The following is a 15,988-nucleotide window of genomic DNA, read 5'->3' as shown; positions in this document are numbered from 1 at the left end:
TACCTTCACTCAAATTGTCCTCTCCAATTATTTAATTTTGAAGATGAAGAAACTTGAGACTCAGAAAGATCAAGTAACTTATTTAACATTAAAAAACTCATTAATACTAGGCTTGGTAACCATTTTCTGAGATGTATGCCAAGCTTGGTGCCAGGTGCCTACATATTTGCAGATCTAACACTTGCAGTCACATATGGCTGCCTCCAGAGACCTTGCTACTTCCAGCACTCTATGCTGCCTCAGGATTGGGAGTTCAAGTATTGTTTTGGCACTTTGAACAGGTCTTCGGATTTTTAATCGGTGTTTGCTAATCTACCACATCTGGTCCCATCACTTCATGGGAAACAGATGGGGAAACACTGGAAACAGTGTCAGACTTTATTTTGGGGGCTCCAAAATCACTGCAGATGGTGACTGCAGCCATGAAATTAAAAGACGCTTACTCCTGGGAAGAAAAGTTATGACCAACCTAGATAGCATATTCAAAAGCAGAGACATTACTTTGCCAACAAAGGTCCATCTAGTCAAGGTTATGGTTTTTTCTGTGGTCATGTATGGATGTGAGAGTTGGACTGTGAAGAAAGCTGAGCACTGAAGAATTAATGCTTTTCAACTGTGGTGTTGGAGAAGACTCTTGAGAGTCCCTTGGACTGCAAGGAGATCCAACCAGTCCATTCTGAAGATCAGCCCTGGGATTTCTTTGGAAGGAAGATGCTAAAGCTGAAACTCCAGTACTTTGGCCACCTCATGCGAAAAACTGACTCATTGGAAAAGACTCTGATGCTGGGAGGGATTGGGGGCAGGAGGAGAAGGGGAAGACAGAGGATGAGATGGCTGGATGGCATCACTGACTCGATTGACGTGAGTCTGAGTGAACTCCGGGAGTTGGTGATGGACAGGGAGGCCTGGCATGCTGCAATTCATTTGGTCACAAAGAGTTGGACACGACTGAGTGACTGAACTGAACTGAATCTACCACAATGTTTTCTATGTGTTTTGTGTGTGTGTGTGTGTGTGTTTACACAAAGATGAAAAAATAATGAATCATCACAAGTAATGTGACAAGGCTATACTATTATTGACAATACTACTTATTGACAGTGTTTCTGAAGTAAAAAAGAATAAATTCAGGAAGAGTGTTAAAATCAGAAATTTAAGAATAATGACACAATATGAATTATAAAGTAATGATCCAAGAAACAGTTCAATTCTAATACTCAAGGATTGCTGCTGCTGCTGCTAAGTCACTTCAGTCGTGTCCGACTCTGTGCGACCCCATAGACGGCAGCCCACCAGGCTCCCCCGTCCCTGGGATTCTCCAGGCAAGAACACTGAAGTGGGTTGCCATTTCCTTCTCCAATGCATGAAAGTGAAAAGTGAAAGTGAAGTCGCTCAGTCGTGTCTGACTCTTAGCGACCCCATGGACTGTGGCCCACCAGGCTCCTCCGTCCATGGGATTTTCCAGACAAGAGTACTGGAGTGGGGTGCCATTGCCTTCTCTAACCCAAGGATTAAGTAATGTAATTTACAAATACAAGCAGTTGATAAGCATAACTCAAGTATTTTCACAAGTGGATTACTTAGGAAAGGGAAACAGCAGAACTTATTTTCATTGATTCTGAACACATTTTTGTAATTATATTTGCAAAGTAAGTGATTTTATGGTTATTCACACACACTTCAAATGGAAAAATGAAAAGCGACTCTCATTAGGCCATTCTATGACTGTAATAGAGACAGCAAAGCTGACAAACCAATACAGGGCAAGCAGTATCCTCTCTGATTTGCTAACGGAGTAACTAACCTTATAGGGCAAAGGGGAGAAAGAAATAAAAGACAATTTTAAGACAATTTCTCTTAAAAGTTTTTCTTGTGGTTAACACACAAAAAAGGAACAATTCTAATCATTATTACACAAAAAGCTGTGTCAGACTTTATCCATCTGAATTGCTTTTCCAATCAGCAATAGATAAAAGAGCTCACTTTACTTATACATTACTACCTTATAGTAGCTGCATGTTATTCTGTCAATCATATATTTCATATGAATGGCATGCCTGCTTTTCATTCAGATGAATAGAACGAACTGCTTTTATTCATAACATTCCATCTAACATCAAAATCCAGTAAAAATACATCTCACTGTTAATAGTCTAAGAACTCAAAGAAACAGCTGATGATTGTTATTTTGCTATTCACATATAAAGTTTTCAGTACCTGTAAGATATGTATTAAATATTCATTCTGAGCATTAATAATATTGGCACTAGACGGTGCTATCCCATCAGGTAAGTCTATTCCTTTAAACACAACATTTGATCCTTCGGTTTGTCGTAAAAGACTGGTTTCTTTTTCAAGATGATCTATCTGGAAACAAACAATTCAGAAATGAGAATCTCATCTCTTACACAAAAAGAAAGACAAATTAAAAAGCAGTAACTTAAATTTTCTAAAGAGTAACTTTAACAAGTAGATATATGAATGCTCTGCCAGGTATTAATTAAATTAATGTAATTTCTGCTTAGAGATGCCTAAGAATACATTTAAAATCTCTGTATCCTTTTATATTTCCCTAGTGGCTCAAACAGTAAAGATTCTTCCTGCAATGCAGGAGACTGGGGTTCAATCCCTGGGTCAGGTAAGATCCCCTGGAGAAGGAAATGGAAACCCATTCCAGTCTTCTTGCCTGGAAAATCCTATGGACAGTAGAGCCTGGCAGGCTACAGTCCATGGGGTCACAAAGAGTCAGACATGACTGAGCAACTAACACACAAACATTTTTACATTATAAAGTACTCATTTTTCCACTAATTCTATTTTAAAAATCCAAACAGAAGCTTTTGTAATATATAAAGAATTCATTCAAGGGGCATTTTCTCATAAAATAGTCATTAAAAAAATAAATGTTTCATATTAAACCTTTGTTAATAAGCTTAGCATTTTCTTTTATTTAAAAAAAATTCTCACCTTTAAATGTGCTTTTGTCAACTGCTGAGAATAATTTATAGCCTCTTTCCGAGATTCTCTGAGCTCCTGTCTTAATTCTTCATTTCTTCCAGTAAGTTGATCAACTTGGGCTTTTAAATGCAGATTAGCATCAAATATTCCTTCTGCATTCTTTGATTCTATAGCCTAATTTATTTAAATTATATTGAAGAAATGTAAAATCACAGTATAATAATCTATGTTTAAATAACACTTACATTTAAGCATTATACTAGTCCCATGTGTAATAATGTATACCAACTCTATCTCTTACAAATTTATAAAATACCAGTTAACCTACATCAGTATTACCAAGCATACCGATCACCTCATTCTAACAATTAACAAATATTGAGCTAACTCAAGTAGACTGGTAGACCAGAAAAACAACTTAAACAGGAACAAGATGACTAGGGTTCAAATATAAACCAATCTCTTGCTAGCTGGACAACAGACTTAAAATTCCTTAAATCTTAGCTTCTTTATCTCTAAAGAAGGGGAAGTAATGTTAGCTCTGTCTGCTTCACAAAGCTTTTATACAGTCAAAATGAGATAATTTATATGTAAATACTTTGAAACCATGAAGCATCTTAAAGTAAAATATAAGCAATGGAATGAAATAGCTACTACATTCAATCAGATAAAATTTTCACTGCTTCCTTTCCATACAGTTGAAGCATACAAGATAACAAAAGGAAAGTATGATAAAAGTCTTATCCAAGAGTTCTGGATAAAAAAAATAATATGTCACATATTGACGTCACCAACCCACTTCGAATACTATGTCTCAGATCAAACTCTGCTCTACAAGGGGAACTCTATTTAGTGACCAAATAAACAGTCCAGTAAAATTCGAACTTTTTCTATTTTAATTGACGGCCTCTAGCATTCCTGATACCACTGCTTCCATAGACTTCATCTGCTTCTCTTCTGGGTAATTATTTTTCTTTTTTTCTGATTGATATGCCCCATTCAATGACATAACAGTATCTCATCTAAGAGATCATCAGAATAGCACTTTAGATCAGATAATTGTTATGCACTTAAGTTTACTTTCTATCACTATAGGATATTTTTCTGGGTCCCTAATCACTGTCTAATTCAATCTCATTTTCCAAAAGGTCTTATAGACAACATGATGTTATTTATCAACAAGACAACTAACCAGACTACTTTGTCATCTGTCAGAGTACCTCCTTCTGCCTATTTCTTTCTGCTATCCCTTTTGAATCAGTATAAATTATTACTTCATGTAGCCTGTTCTGATCTCCTTAGGGTAAAGGCTTACTCTTAGAAATCTACTGCCTTGAGTTAAATCCCAGATCACACTCTTGATGAGATTACATATGATTTTACTCATCTTGCTGCCTTTGTCTCAGCATGACCCTTAAAACAAAAAGTGGAGATGACAAAGAAAGTACCCGTGAACTTGAAGATAAATCAATAGCAATTATCCAACTTGGAGAAAAAAGATAAAATTTTATGGAAAAAATATGAACAGAGCCTCAGGGATTTGTGGGACCATGTCAAAAAGTCTAACATGTATCACTGGAGTCCTAGAGACAATAGGGCAGAAAAAATAAATGAAGAAATCAATGGCAGAAAATTTCTCAATAGTGGTGAATAACGTAAGTGAACAAGCTCAGGAAACCCCAAACAAGGCGCGCACGCACACGCACACACACACACACACACACACACACACACACACCCCCTTTGGCACATTACAGTCATGCTGGTGAATACAAAATAAAAAGAGAAAGTTTTGAACTAGTTTGAGAACTATACATTTCATACAGTGGAATGACTCAAATGACAGTAATGTTTCATTAGAAGCTGTGGAGACCCATGAGAGGGGAACAACATTTTTAAAGTGATGAAACAACAAAATAAAACTATTAATATAAAAATAACTTACATTAACTAGTCTTTCAAGACTGGGAATAATTAGAGATGTTTCCCCTCCTTTAATATCAGGATCTTTCTGCATTTCCTTAATAGTTTGCAATATTTCTTTCATACCTTCTTCAAGTTGCTTATTTTCTTCAACTAATTCTTTTACTAAAAACGACATATTTATTGAATGAATGCGATTTATAATTTACACTAGGTATAAATTTACAATTATACTATGCTATAGAGATGACCGGTATTTCACATATAGCAAAAATAACCCATTTATAAAATGTGAATACAAATAAATGTGCAAAAAATTCAAGTATAAATCCAATGGGTAAATAGTTAAATAAAACTGGACACCTATTTAAATAATACACATATACATATATAGCTCATGGATGAAATAAATAAATCATAAGCACACTTTGCTTTCACTTTATATTAAAACTTTTACATTTATTTTCTAACTTCACTTTCATTAGAGGACAAAAGAGAAAAAACAGACTCATTTATCATTACAATAAATTCAGATTAATAACATTCTCTGAAAAAGAAATAAAGCAAGGCAAACCAAATACACGAGAGATTGACATTGATACATTATAGACATTGTTAAGGCTAAAACAGACTAGAGAACAGAATGTATTAGTCCTTTAGACCCATAATTTTCAGTACAGGTTAAGTAAGTAAAGAAAAATAAGAGATAACAGTGACTTACATTTATTTTGAAATTTCACTATTACTGTTCTACTTCTTTCTAAATCTCTTTCCTTTTCAATTAGTTCTCTTGAAAGAAATTCATTCTAAACAAAACAAAGAGAAAATTATTTTTTTTAAAAAATATTACAATAGTTTATAGTTTTGAAGTTTAAAGAAAAGTTTGATCAACTGAGGTTTAAAATACCTAAAACAAGCTACAGAAACATAGCAACAGTCATAAAAATAAAATTTAAAAGGTGAAACATGTAATGATGACCCCTCGCACCTTCTCCCTCCCTGCAACACCATGGCCAAAGGGAAACAGATAATGAAGGTTTTGTCTTTAGCACCACAATCATCTCTTTTAACGATCTGCCTTTACACTACCTGTTCTGCCTGGCTTCTATGACGTGCAAGCTCTATTTCTGCATTTCTATTCTGTGCTTCTTTGATCAATAAATCCTGTGCTATGACTTCATTCTAAAGAAACATGTTATAAATTAGGCAAGTTAATGAGTTCATCTCAAACGTACTGCAATTTTAGATTTTTAAAAGACAGAATGTGTATAAATTAGTGTTAATGTGCAAACAGAAAAATGATGACAACTGCTACTTACAGAATTTCGTTAGAAAGTCATAAAAATGAATTAAAAAAAAATCCTAGGAATGTTATTTGGAGGATAGCTCACCTGAGATCTAAGAAATACTAGTTCTGTCCGTAGCTGTTCTATAAGATTTTCAAGTGGATCTATCTGAGGTAATTTTGATTGTGCAGTAACTGGAACAGGGTCTGGAACATTAACTTCAAGTTTACCTTTCCGGATCTCTGTCTGTATGGGAACTTCACTTTTTCCTATATCTTCTTTCAAATTGGTATCAGCAAAGTTGATTGGGGTATGAACCTGTTCATCTTCTGATGTTGCTACTTGTGATTTATCCATGCCAGCACTATTATCATGAATTTGTTGACAAAATACTGCTGATTTTTGCCTAAGTGATAACTTCTGCATTAAATCTGAAGCTGTTGATAAGGCTCGTAAAGATGAATCACTTTTTTGTGTGAAATTAGTCTTTTCAAGTGCCTGATGGCTTCTTGTCACTTTCTTCATAGACTCATCAGAAATAGAGCATAAATATTCGTTTATTTCTTCATGACTCTCTCTACTAAAGGTACTGATTAATGATTCTAGATTTCTTAAAGATTGTAGACAGGGTGCTTTAAAAATCTCCCTTATTGTAATAGTTTCTGGAGGTGAAATATCATCTTTCACTTGTACAGATGAAGAATGTGTAGTTAAAGAGGTAAAAGGATTCACTTCACTTTCTACACGCTGGTGAATTTCAGATAACATTCTCGATAATGATCCCATGGTCATATTCTCTTCTGGCTCATTCTGACATGACTGTGGAATATTGAATGATGGTCTCCTATGCAGCAGCTCTACTTTATCTGAACTCCTAATCTGTATTCAGAGTAAACAACGTTTCATTAATCTTGGGATCTATCTGAGACTTTTTAACAAGTATAAAAAGAAGCAATGTCCAAAATGAGATAATAGGAGAAGAAATGAAAGCCTGATAATAATATTCGTTCACTTTGCCATAGTAAAACTTTACTATTTACCTTTGACTGTTCTTCACTCATATTTTTGAGGCTCATGAAATCAGATTTTCTTTCTCCCATTCTATTCTCTTGAGAAAAGTGTTCAGTTAGGTTCAGGTCCTCAGCAATTAATCCTACAAATAAGAGAATTAACAAATGAGAAACATAACTATTTTATTATTCCAATATTTTAATGTTTTTATTCTTTTTTTGGCTATGCCTCACAGTACGTGGGATCTTAGTTTCCAGACCAGGGATCAAACCTGCACCGCTTGCAGTGGACGCATGGACTCTTACCCACTGGTAAGCCCCCAAGACTTTAATTCTTAAAAACTAAATCGAGTTTTAAATCAAACAAAAGGTAAAATAATTATTTCCAAGACCCTGGATCCACATGTAGCCTCCTCTACAACTGCCTGCTTTAGGCTACTTTTAATAAGATACTAATGAGGAACAGTACAAATTCTATCTTCTCTATCATTCTTTTTCACATATTAGTAAGTGCCAATATAGTTAACAGATATACCCATACAGAATCATGAATGATTACTAAATTGCTTAATATATTAATAAATTACAAAGTTTTGCCATTCGAGAAATGTTTGATGTACTATAGAGAGCATAAAGCTAAAAAAAAAAAAAATCTTTATTATTCACAGATACTTGTGAGCTTGGGCCAAGTTAGAAAAAAAATTCTGTCTCTATGGTCTTCTTACAAAAAAGCAATAGCTATTAAAGAACTAATCCAACTGTTCTCTTTATATCATGTAAGATAAATCAAAACAAAAAAAGATGTTAATTTTTATTCAATAAAATATTACTTTCACTTAGCAAAGAATAATGTACAAAGAAAGCTTTCAGTGCATAGCTTTTAAGGAAAGAGAAAATATTAACATAATATATATTAACAAATTACTAAGTTTTATCATTACTAATCACAACATACTGTGATTGACTAGAAATTAGTAAGATTATACTATAAAGTTTTCTGAAGTCCATGATTCTGAAGTTTGTTTTTTGTTCACTTATTATTCTTTTTAACTGTTTCAGATTTAGGACTGAACTCAATGACCCTCATACACTCTCATCAGGCCATTATTTTCATTTATTAAACCTGCAGCAAAACCACAGGAATATAGCAATAATATTTCCAACTTACAGAAAATTCTATATCCACACAATTCATTTTCCAATGATTCTTTAAAGGTTTGGAATAACAGAGTATACCTGAAGTGACAGTTCTTTTTCCTTTTTCTTGAGCCATTTGACGAATTTTTTTCTTCAGATCAAGTCGTTCTTCCTCTAGACTTTCAATCTACAAGGTATAAACTATTAGTATTTCTCTTTGCTTCAACCAGGAACATAACCAGTTGACTACTGCACTTGCCTCTTTCAAAAGAATCTGGTTTTCAGCTCTGTATTGCTGCTGTTTTAAACTTTTGCTATTTCTAAATTCAGTTAAATCAATCATTGTTGTTGGTTCAAGGCCTAAAATAAAAAGCAATATGATTAAAACCCTATTAATATTCAAATGAGCTACAAAAAACTTCATATAACAACTGGTTATCATGAAGCAACTGGTTATAATCTATTTAGCCAGCATCACTGAAGAATGGGGTACTTTTTGTGCAAGAGTTCTTCAGGTATTTGAACTGTATAAGCTAAAACTTTATCACAATTTTTAATGGAAATCCTGACAAAAACATATTATGATCTGTCTTCTCCATGTTGGACTATCATAGTGGTACTATCATGTATTAAGAACAGAAGCTTTGGAATAAAACAGTTGGGTTCAATTCCTACTTTTAATTATTAACTAGTTGTAGGGATAATCAGTTTGGAGAAGGCAATGGCACCCCACTCCAGCACTCTTGCCTGGAAAATCCCATGGATGGAGGAGCTTGGTGGGCCACAGTCCATTGGGTCGCTAAGAGTCGGACAGGACTCAGCAACTTCACTTTCACTTTTCACTTTCATGCATTGGAGAAGGAAATGGCAACCCACTCCAGTGTTCTTGCCTGGAGAATCCCAGGGACAGGGGGACCTCGGGGGCTGCCGTCTCTGGGGTCACACAGAGTCGGACACGACTGAAATGACTTAGCAGCAGCAGGGATAATCGGAGAAGGCGATGGCACTCCACTCCAGTACTGCTGCCTGGAAAATCCCATGGACGGAGGAGCCTGGTAGGCTGCAGTCCATGGGGTCTCGAAGAGTCGGACACGACTGAGCGACTTCACTTTCACTTTTCACTTTCATGCACTGGAGAAGGAAATGGCAACCCACTCCAGTGTTCTTGCCTGGAGAATCCCAGGGACGGGGGAGCCTGGTGGGCTGCCGTCTATGGGGTCACACAGAGTCGGACACAACTGAAGTGACTTAGCAGCAGCAGCAGCAGCAGGGATAATAGTGTATGTATGTAAGCGACTTAGCATGTATGTATATATGTATTTCTTCTTGGCTTGTTGTCAGGGGTATAATAAAATTAACCCAAATAAAGTATTTATAACAGTGCTTAGCACAGAGCAGTCATTATTAATATCAATATCAATTATATTATCATGACTAGACTGACGTGCTCAGTGTGCCTCTTTCCTATTTTCCTATTACTAAGATACCACCATGCTGTGAAAACCAGATATCAAGATTGTCTCAATAATTATGAAGCAAGACTTGGGGCCTTTAAAATACAGAAAGTTTGATGTTTGTGACTACTGTCTATATAGTTCAGTCATCTTTACGAACATCCAGATTCAAGTTGGCCATAATCTGATAGATCAAATTGATTAGACTAACTTGAGGTCCTGGCATGACTCTGGGTTCCAGTTAGAAACTTTTACAAATCAACAGTATGTATAAAATATTTACTCTTTTTCCTTTGGAGAATAGTTTTTACAGGTGATCACTTTAACCCTAGAAGAGCATTAATTGGTATCTACCAAGTATAATTAAATCATTATTTACAACATTATTTTCATTTTCAAGTAGCAATTTATACTGGACTGTCATAACATTCAAACTAGTAAAATACTCACTAGTGAACTATTTACTGATATCAATATATAAACTTTCAAGCTATATTTACTAACTACTTCTTATAATCAGTAGTAACCTTATAATACTCAACCTAAGTAAAACTTAATCTAAACTATAAAATTCAAGTATTTATCAAAGTCTTAAAAAGGATTAAACAGTATTTCTAAATGTTTCCAACATTCATCTGAAGTTAGAGCATTTTGCAAACTAACAAATTACTTTTGTTGAAAATAAAGGTAACTTGTAATATATGGTATTAAGAAAGTAGACTTTCATTTTTTAAACAAGCAATTATTATTGAGGAGATCTTGGACTGAATATAGAAATGCTCCAGATCTGGCCAACTATCATCCCAATTCCATCAAATCCATAATCCCACTTCAATTGGAACAGTTCCACTTTCACTAATTTTAAATATTTTTATAGGAGAAATTATTTGGAAAAAAAGGGTATCCAATTATTAAAAATAAAAATAAACAACAAAAAATGACTTGACAATTAGGGTTGAGCAAACTCCATATCTTAAAAGATGCCTTACCCATGCGCTCTCTAAGTGCCTCATTTTCATCAAGAAAATCATTGATCTTCAACTCAAGCTTATTGATTTCCTTTGTCAATACTTCAATCTCTCGATCTCTTATTTTAATTTGGTTTTTACAATTCTTTATTTCAATAACAGCATCTTCTAAACCATAAACTCCCTGAAAAATACCCAATGTGATTTAAATATAACATTGTTTATTTGAATAAATTCTCAAGTTCAAAAATTGTTTTCTTATTAAGTCAAGGGGAAGTGCACAAATAACTAAGATTTACATCTTTAAACTGTGTTTTTTTTATGCTACTTTTAAAAAACAAATCCAGGAGTAATAATAACAGGAAATGGAACAATTGACATTTCCCAGTACAGCATCCTAATGGCAAAGCAACTCAGAATATTACAAATTAAACACTTAACAACATATGGAAAAAGAACAGTAAGGGAGAATCAGCAATACCATTAGAAGAAGTAGGTTATCAGTTGTGTGATAAAGCTGTAATCAGATTTAAAAATATAAAGAGCACAAAGTAAAGCTGTGTTGGCACAGTACTTACAAACCTGCCCCAATTACCACTTTTATACCATCAGTGGTGTCACATGGTGGTACAGTGGCATAGACTACAAAGAATGGAATCCAGGTGCCTCAGCAAAGCTGATTATCTGGGCAAAAGCCTTTAGCCAAATGGTTTGCAAACAATTTTCCTGCCAAAAAGTTAATGTTACACAGAAGTCTGAACACTTCAGTGTAACTCAGTTAGGATAACCTTTATCATGAGATACTTCTGGAATGTTTTTAAATGCACACAGTAAATGGCACAGAACAGTCTTACTTGAAGTGGTTCCGTAATTGACAAGATAAAAATACATACGGATTCATAATCTTTTAATCGCTTCAAAGTCTCAACCAGTTCTTTATCCTTTTCCCTAGCATCAGCCTCAGCCAGTTCAGCTGTTCTCTCAGCCTCTTTAGTTCTCTCTTCTAAAATTTGAACCTTAGACTGAATTTTCATATAATGAGTCCGCTGCGTAAGTGTTGAAGCTCCTACAGGGTAAAAATTAAAATCATCAATGAACTGAAGTGATTACTTACTCCTATAAATGACTGATTCCAATATGGGAAGCAGGAAGAGTGATATGTCATTTAAAAAAGACCATTTAATATTACAAATTTATATTTATAAAATAACTCAAACTACCACACAGTTGCACTCATCTCACACGCTAGTAAAGTAATGCTCAAAATTCTCCAAGCCAGGCTTCAGCAGTATGTGAACTATGAACTTCCAGATGTTCAACCTGGTTTTAGAAAAGGCAGAGGAACCAGAGATCAAATTACCAACATCCGCTGGATCATCAAAAAAGCAAGAAAGTTGCAGAAAACATCTATTTCTGCTTTATTGACTATGCCAAAGCCTTTGACTGTGTGGATCACAATAAACTGTGGAAAATTCTTCAAGAGATGGGAATACCAGACCACCTGACCTGCCTCTTGAGAAACCTGTATGCAGGTCAGGAAGCAACAGTTAGAACTGGACATGGAACAACAGATTGGTTCCAAATAGGAAAAGGAGTACCTCAAGGCTGTATGTTGTCACCCTGCTTATTTAACTTATATGCAGAGTACATCATGAGAAACGCTGGGCTTGAGGAAGCACAGCTGGAATCAAGATTGCCAAGAGAAATATCAATAACCTCAGATATGCAGATGACACCACCCTTATGGCAGAAAGTGAAGAACTAAAGAGCCTGTTGATGAACGTGAAAGAGGAGAGTGAAAAAGTTGGCTTAAAGCTCAACATCCAGAAATCTAAGATCATGGCATCTGGTCCCATCACTTCATGTCAACAGATGGGGAAACAGTAGCTGACTTTATTTTTCTGGCCTCCAAAATCACTGCAGATGGTGACTGCAGCCATGAAATTAAAAGACGCTTACTCCTTGGAAGGAAAGTTATGACCAACCTAGATAGCATATTGAAAAGCAGAGACATTACTTTGCCAACAAAGGTCCGTCTAGTCAAGGCTATGCTTTTTCCAGTGGTCATGTATGGATGTTAGAGCTGGACTATAAGGAAAGCTGAGCACCAAAGAACTGATGCTTTTGAACTGTGGTGTTGGAGAAGACTCTTGAGAGTCCCTTGGACTGCAAGGAGATCCAACCAGTCCATTCTAAAGGAGATTAGTCCTGGGTATTCATTGGAAGGACTAATGTTGAAGTTGAAACTCCAATACTTTGGCCACCTCATGCGAAGAGCTGACTCATTTGAAAAGACCGTGATGCTGGGAAAGATTGAGGGCAGGAGGAGAAGGGGACGACAGAGGGTGAGATGGTTGGATGGCATCACCAACTCAATGGACATGGGTTTGGGTGGACTCCGGCAGTTGGTGATGGACAGGGAGGCCTGGCATGGTGCAGTTCATTGGGTCGCAAAGAGCTGGACACGACTGAGTGACTAAACTGAACTGAATTCAGTTTTATTAATAAAACTAGAAAGGATTCTAAGAAAATCTTCTTAGCTGAAAGGGTATGGATTATAAAAGACTGGAAAGCACTGCTTTACAAGGAATGATCATTGTGGCCCATTGTGTCCACTGTAATAGCATTATGGTCTTTTAGTTGGACACATGGCCACTTCAAATAAAAACTAAATTTCCACTTACATTTCAGTAGCCAAGGGTGGCCATATGACTAAAGGATATAAACAGAAAGACCATGTGCACATTTTCAGGAAATGTTTTTTAAAGGAGAGGAGTGAAACTTTCTTTTCTCCTTCCTTCTGCCTGCCAGCTGGAATATGTACATTAGGGCTCCGGCCAGACTCAAACAGTCTTCTTACAACATGAGATGGAAACCACATGTTGAGATAGGCAGAGCAACAAGATAACAGGGACTTGGTATCTGGTATTTGTAGAACTAGCACACCAACCCTATACAAGTTGCCTCAGCTTCGATTATATTATGGAAAAGTGCATTTCCATCCTGTTTAAACCACTGTTACATTTGATTTTTTTTTTCTATCACTTGCAATTAAACTTAACTGTAACTAGTTGTAAAAATTCCTACTTGTACATCTTACCAAATTGTTGCTAAGACCAAAATAAGCATTTCCATCATTTTAAAATTTACTGCCAATAATCATTCTTATATAGTAAACATCTACTGAATTATAGGGTTTATACTTATATAAGGCATTGGTCTAGTGTGGGAGATCACACATGTTTCTAAGAAGTGAGCCCTGCTGTCTGGAGAATGTGAAAGAGGCTGCTGTCCCCACAATCTATTCCCCCTTTCTTCTGCATTGTTGTTCGGTTGCCAAGTAGTGTCTGACTCTTTGTGACCCCATGGACTGCAGCACACCAGGCTCCTCTGTCCTTTACTACCTCTCGGAGTTTGCTCAAATTCATGTCCATTGAGTTGGTGATGCTATCTAATCATCTCATCCTCTGCCACCCCTTTCTCCTTTTGCCTTCAATCTTTCGCAGCATCAAGGTCTTTCCCAGTGACTTGGCTCTTCGCATTAGGTGACCAAAATACTGGAGCTTCAGCCTCAGCCATCCGTCCTTCCAATGAATATTCAGGGTTGATTTCCTTTAATACTGACTGGTTTGATCTCCTTGCAGTCTGTAAGGACTTCTGCTGCATGACCCTTCCACAGTAAATTACTGCCTATCCTTCAGTATATGCTCTTTGCTTCTTGCCTCCTCTTGCTCTATCTCGCTGTTTGGGACTGGAAGTGAGGGTAAAGTTCTATTTTACATGAGGCAAATGAAGGCAATACCCTAGACCACCTAATTCTAGATCAGTACACAAATGAGAAATAAACTTCCATCGTGATTTTTGCCACCATTTTTCAAATACTCCTGAGAGCTAAAACTAATCCAAATCAATGAAGGGGGAACACCATAGACTGACATATACATGTTAAAGCCAAGACAAAGAGACTATGTAGTATACACCACTTCTGTAGGCTTTAGGGGTCATATGACTACAGACCAACATGCTGCTGCTAAGTCGCTTCAGTCGTGTCCGACTCTGTGCGACCCCATAGACGGCAGCCCACCAGGCTCCCCCATCCCTGGGATTCTCCAGGCAAGAACACTGGAGTGGGTTGCCATTTCCTTCTCCAATGCATGAAGGTAAAAAGTGAAAGTGAAGTCACTCAGTCGTGTCTGACTCGTAGCGACCCCATAGACTGCAGCCCACCAGGCTCCTCCATCCATGGGATTTTCCAGGCAAGAGTACTGGAATGGGGTGCCGTTGCCTTCTCCAACATAGTGTCATTAAATAAGACCTCTTTCTTATTTGATAGCAGAGATCAACTGTCAGTTTTCCTCCTCTTGACTGGAATATGCAAACTCCACAATATCTATCATCCTTTTAAAGTAATTTAAGCTACTGGCAAAATGTAACTCTCATACATACATAATAGAGACACACATATAAATAAGCATATCCAGTGGACCTTGATGGTGCTCAGTGATCACAGTACATTTTCCGAGTCTGTTCATTCTTCCAGATGACCAGTTCATACTTTCTCTTTACTTCCTTCACCTCAAACTTCTAATACATCTGCTTCTATCCACATTTTCATCTGAGAACTCTGCTTGTTTACTGAGAAAATAGAAGTTTTTACTGTCAGGACATCTACCCAACCACATTCAACTCCATGTATACACTCTAGCTTTCTTCCTGCTACTATGGGTAACTCTCTATGCTCCTAAGCTTTCTATTCCAGTGAACACTAGATCCCATCCCATTGCCTCCTCAAGGCTATTAGTTCAGAAGTTCTTCTCTCATTCCCCTGCTTCATCAATTCATGACTTGCTTCTTCTTTAATGGATCTTTCCTATTAACTTAGAAACATGATTATTTCATCCATTTTAAAAAACACTTTTTAACCTTCTTCCTCCAAGATACCACTCTATTTCTCTCTTTTCCTTTGCAGAAACAGCCCTCAGAAGTCTTTGTATTTGCCCTATTTCATCTCTGTATTTTCTCTTGAACTAAAACAACCACTGATAAATCCAGTGGTCGATTTTCAGTGCTCCTCTTGACTTACCAACAGCAATGAACATAGCACTGAACACAGCTGCTTATGCTCTTCCTTAATGACATTCCTCATGTGAGTTTCGGGGCTCCTTACACTTCTGGTTTTCTTCCCATCTCCCTGGTCTTTCCTTTTCAGTCTCTCTGGTTGTTCCTTTTCATCTCCCCAACTCTAAGGTAGA

The 15,988-nt window shown here is 36.4% G+C and overlaps 1 protein-coding gene across 9 annotated transcripts in view; it reads right to left on the bottom strand.

Moving 5' to 3' along the window:
* Window positions 1–15,988, bottom strand: part of CEP290 (centrosomal protein 290) — a 96,641-nt gene that overhangs the window by 61,939 nt on the left and 18,714 nt on the right. For 8 of the 9 annotated variants that reach the window (XM_044941847.1, XM_044941846.1, XM_044941851.1 and 5 more), the window contains exons 13-23: window positions 11,630–11,802; window positions 10,758–10,920; window positions 8,574–8,674; window positions 8,414–8,501; window positions 7,208–7,320; window positions 6,273–7,046; window positions 5,971–6,063; window positions 5,603–5,687; window positions 4,904–5,046; window positions 2,968–3,132; window positions 2,218–2,367 (exon numbers count right to left, since the gene is read on the bottom strand). In XM_044941847.1, the coding sequence (XP_044797782.1) occupies window positions 2,218–2,367; window positions 2,968–3,132; window positions 4,904–5,046; window positions 5,603–5,687; window positions 5,971–6,063; window positions 6,273–7,046; window positions 7,208–7,320; window positions 8,414–8,501; window positions 8,574–8,674; window positions 10,758–10,920; window positions 11,630–11,802 (2,048 nt within the window). The remainder of the gene's footprint in view (window positions 1–2,217; window positions 2,368–2,967; window positions 3,133–4,903; window positions 5,047–5,602; window positions 5,688–5,970; window positions 6,064–6,272; window positions 7,047–7,207; window positions 7,321–8,413; window positions 8,502–8,573; window positions 8,675–10,757; window positions 10,921–11,629; window positions 11,803–15,988) is intronic. The other variant, XM_044941853.1, reaches the window with a different exon arrangement.

The sequence above is a fragment of the Bubalus bubalis genome, chromosome 4, assembly GCF_019923935.1.
Source record: "Bubalus bubalis isolate 160015118507 breed Murrah chromosome 4, NDDB_SH_1, whole genome shotgun sequence".
Lineage (NCBI taxonomy): Eukaryota > Metazoa > Chordata > Mammalia > Artiodactyla > Bovidae > Bubalus > Bubalus bubalis.
The sequence above is the reverse complement of the archived record's forward strand: the minus strand, read 5'-3'. Positions and strand labels throughout refer to the sequence as shown.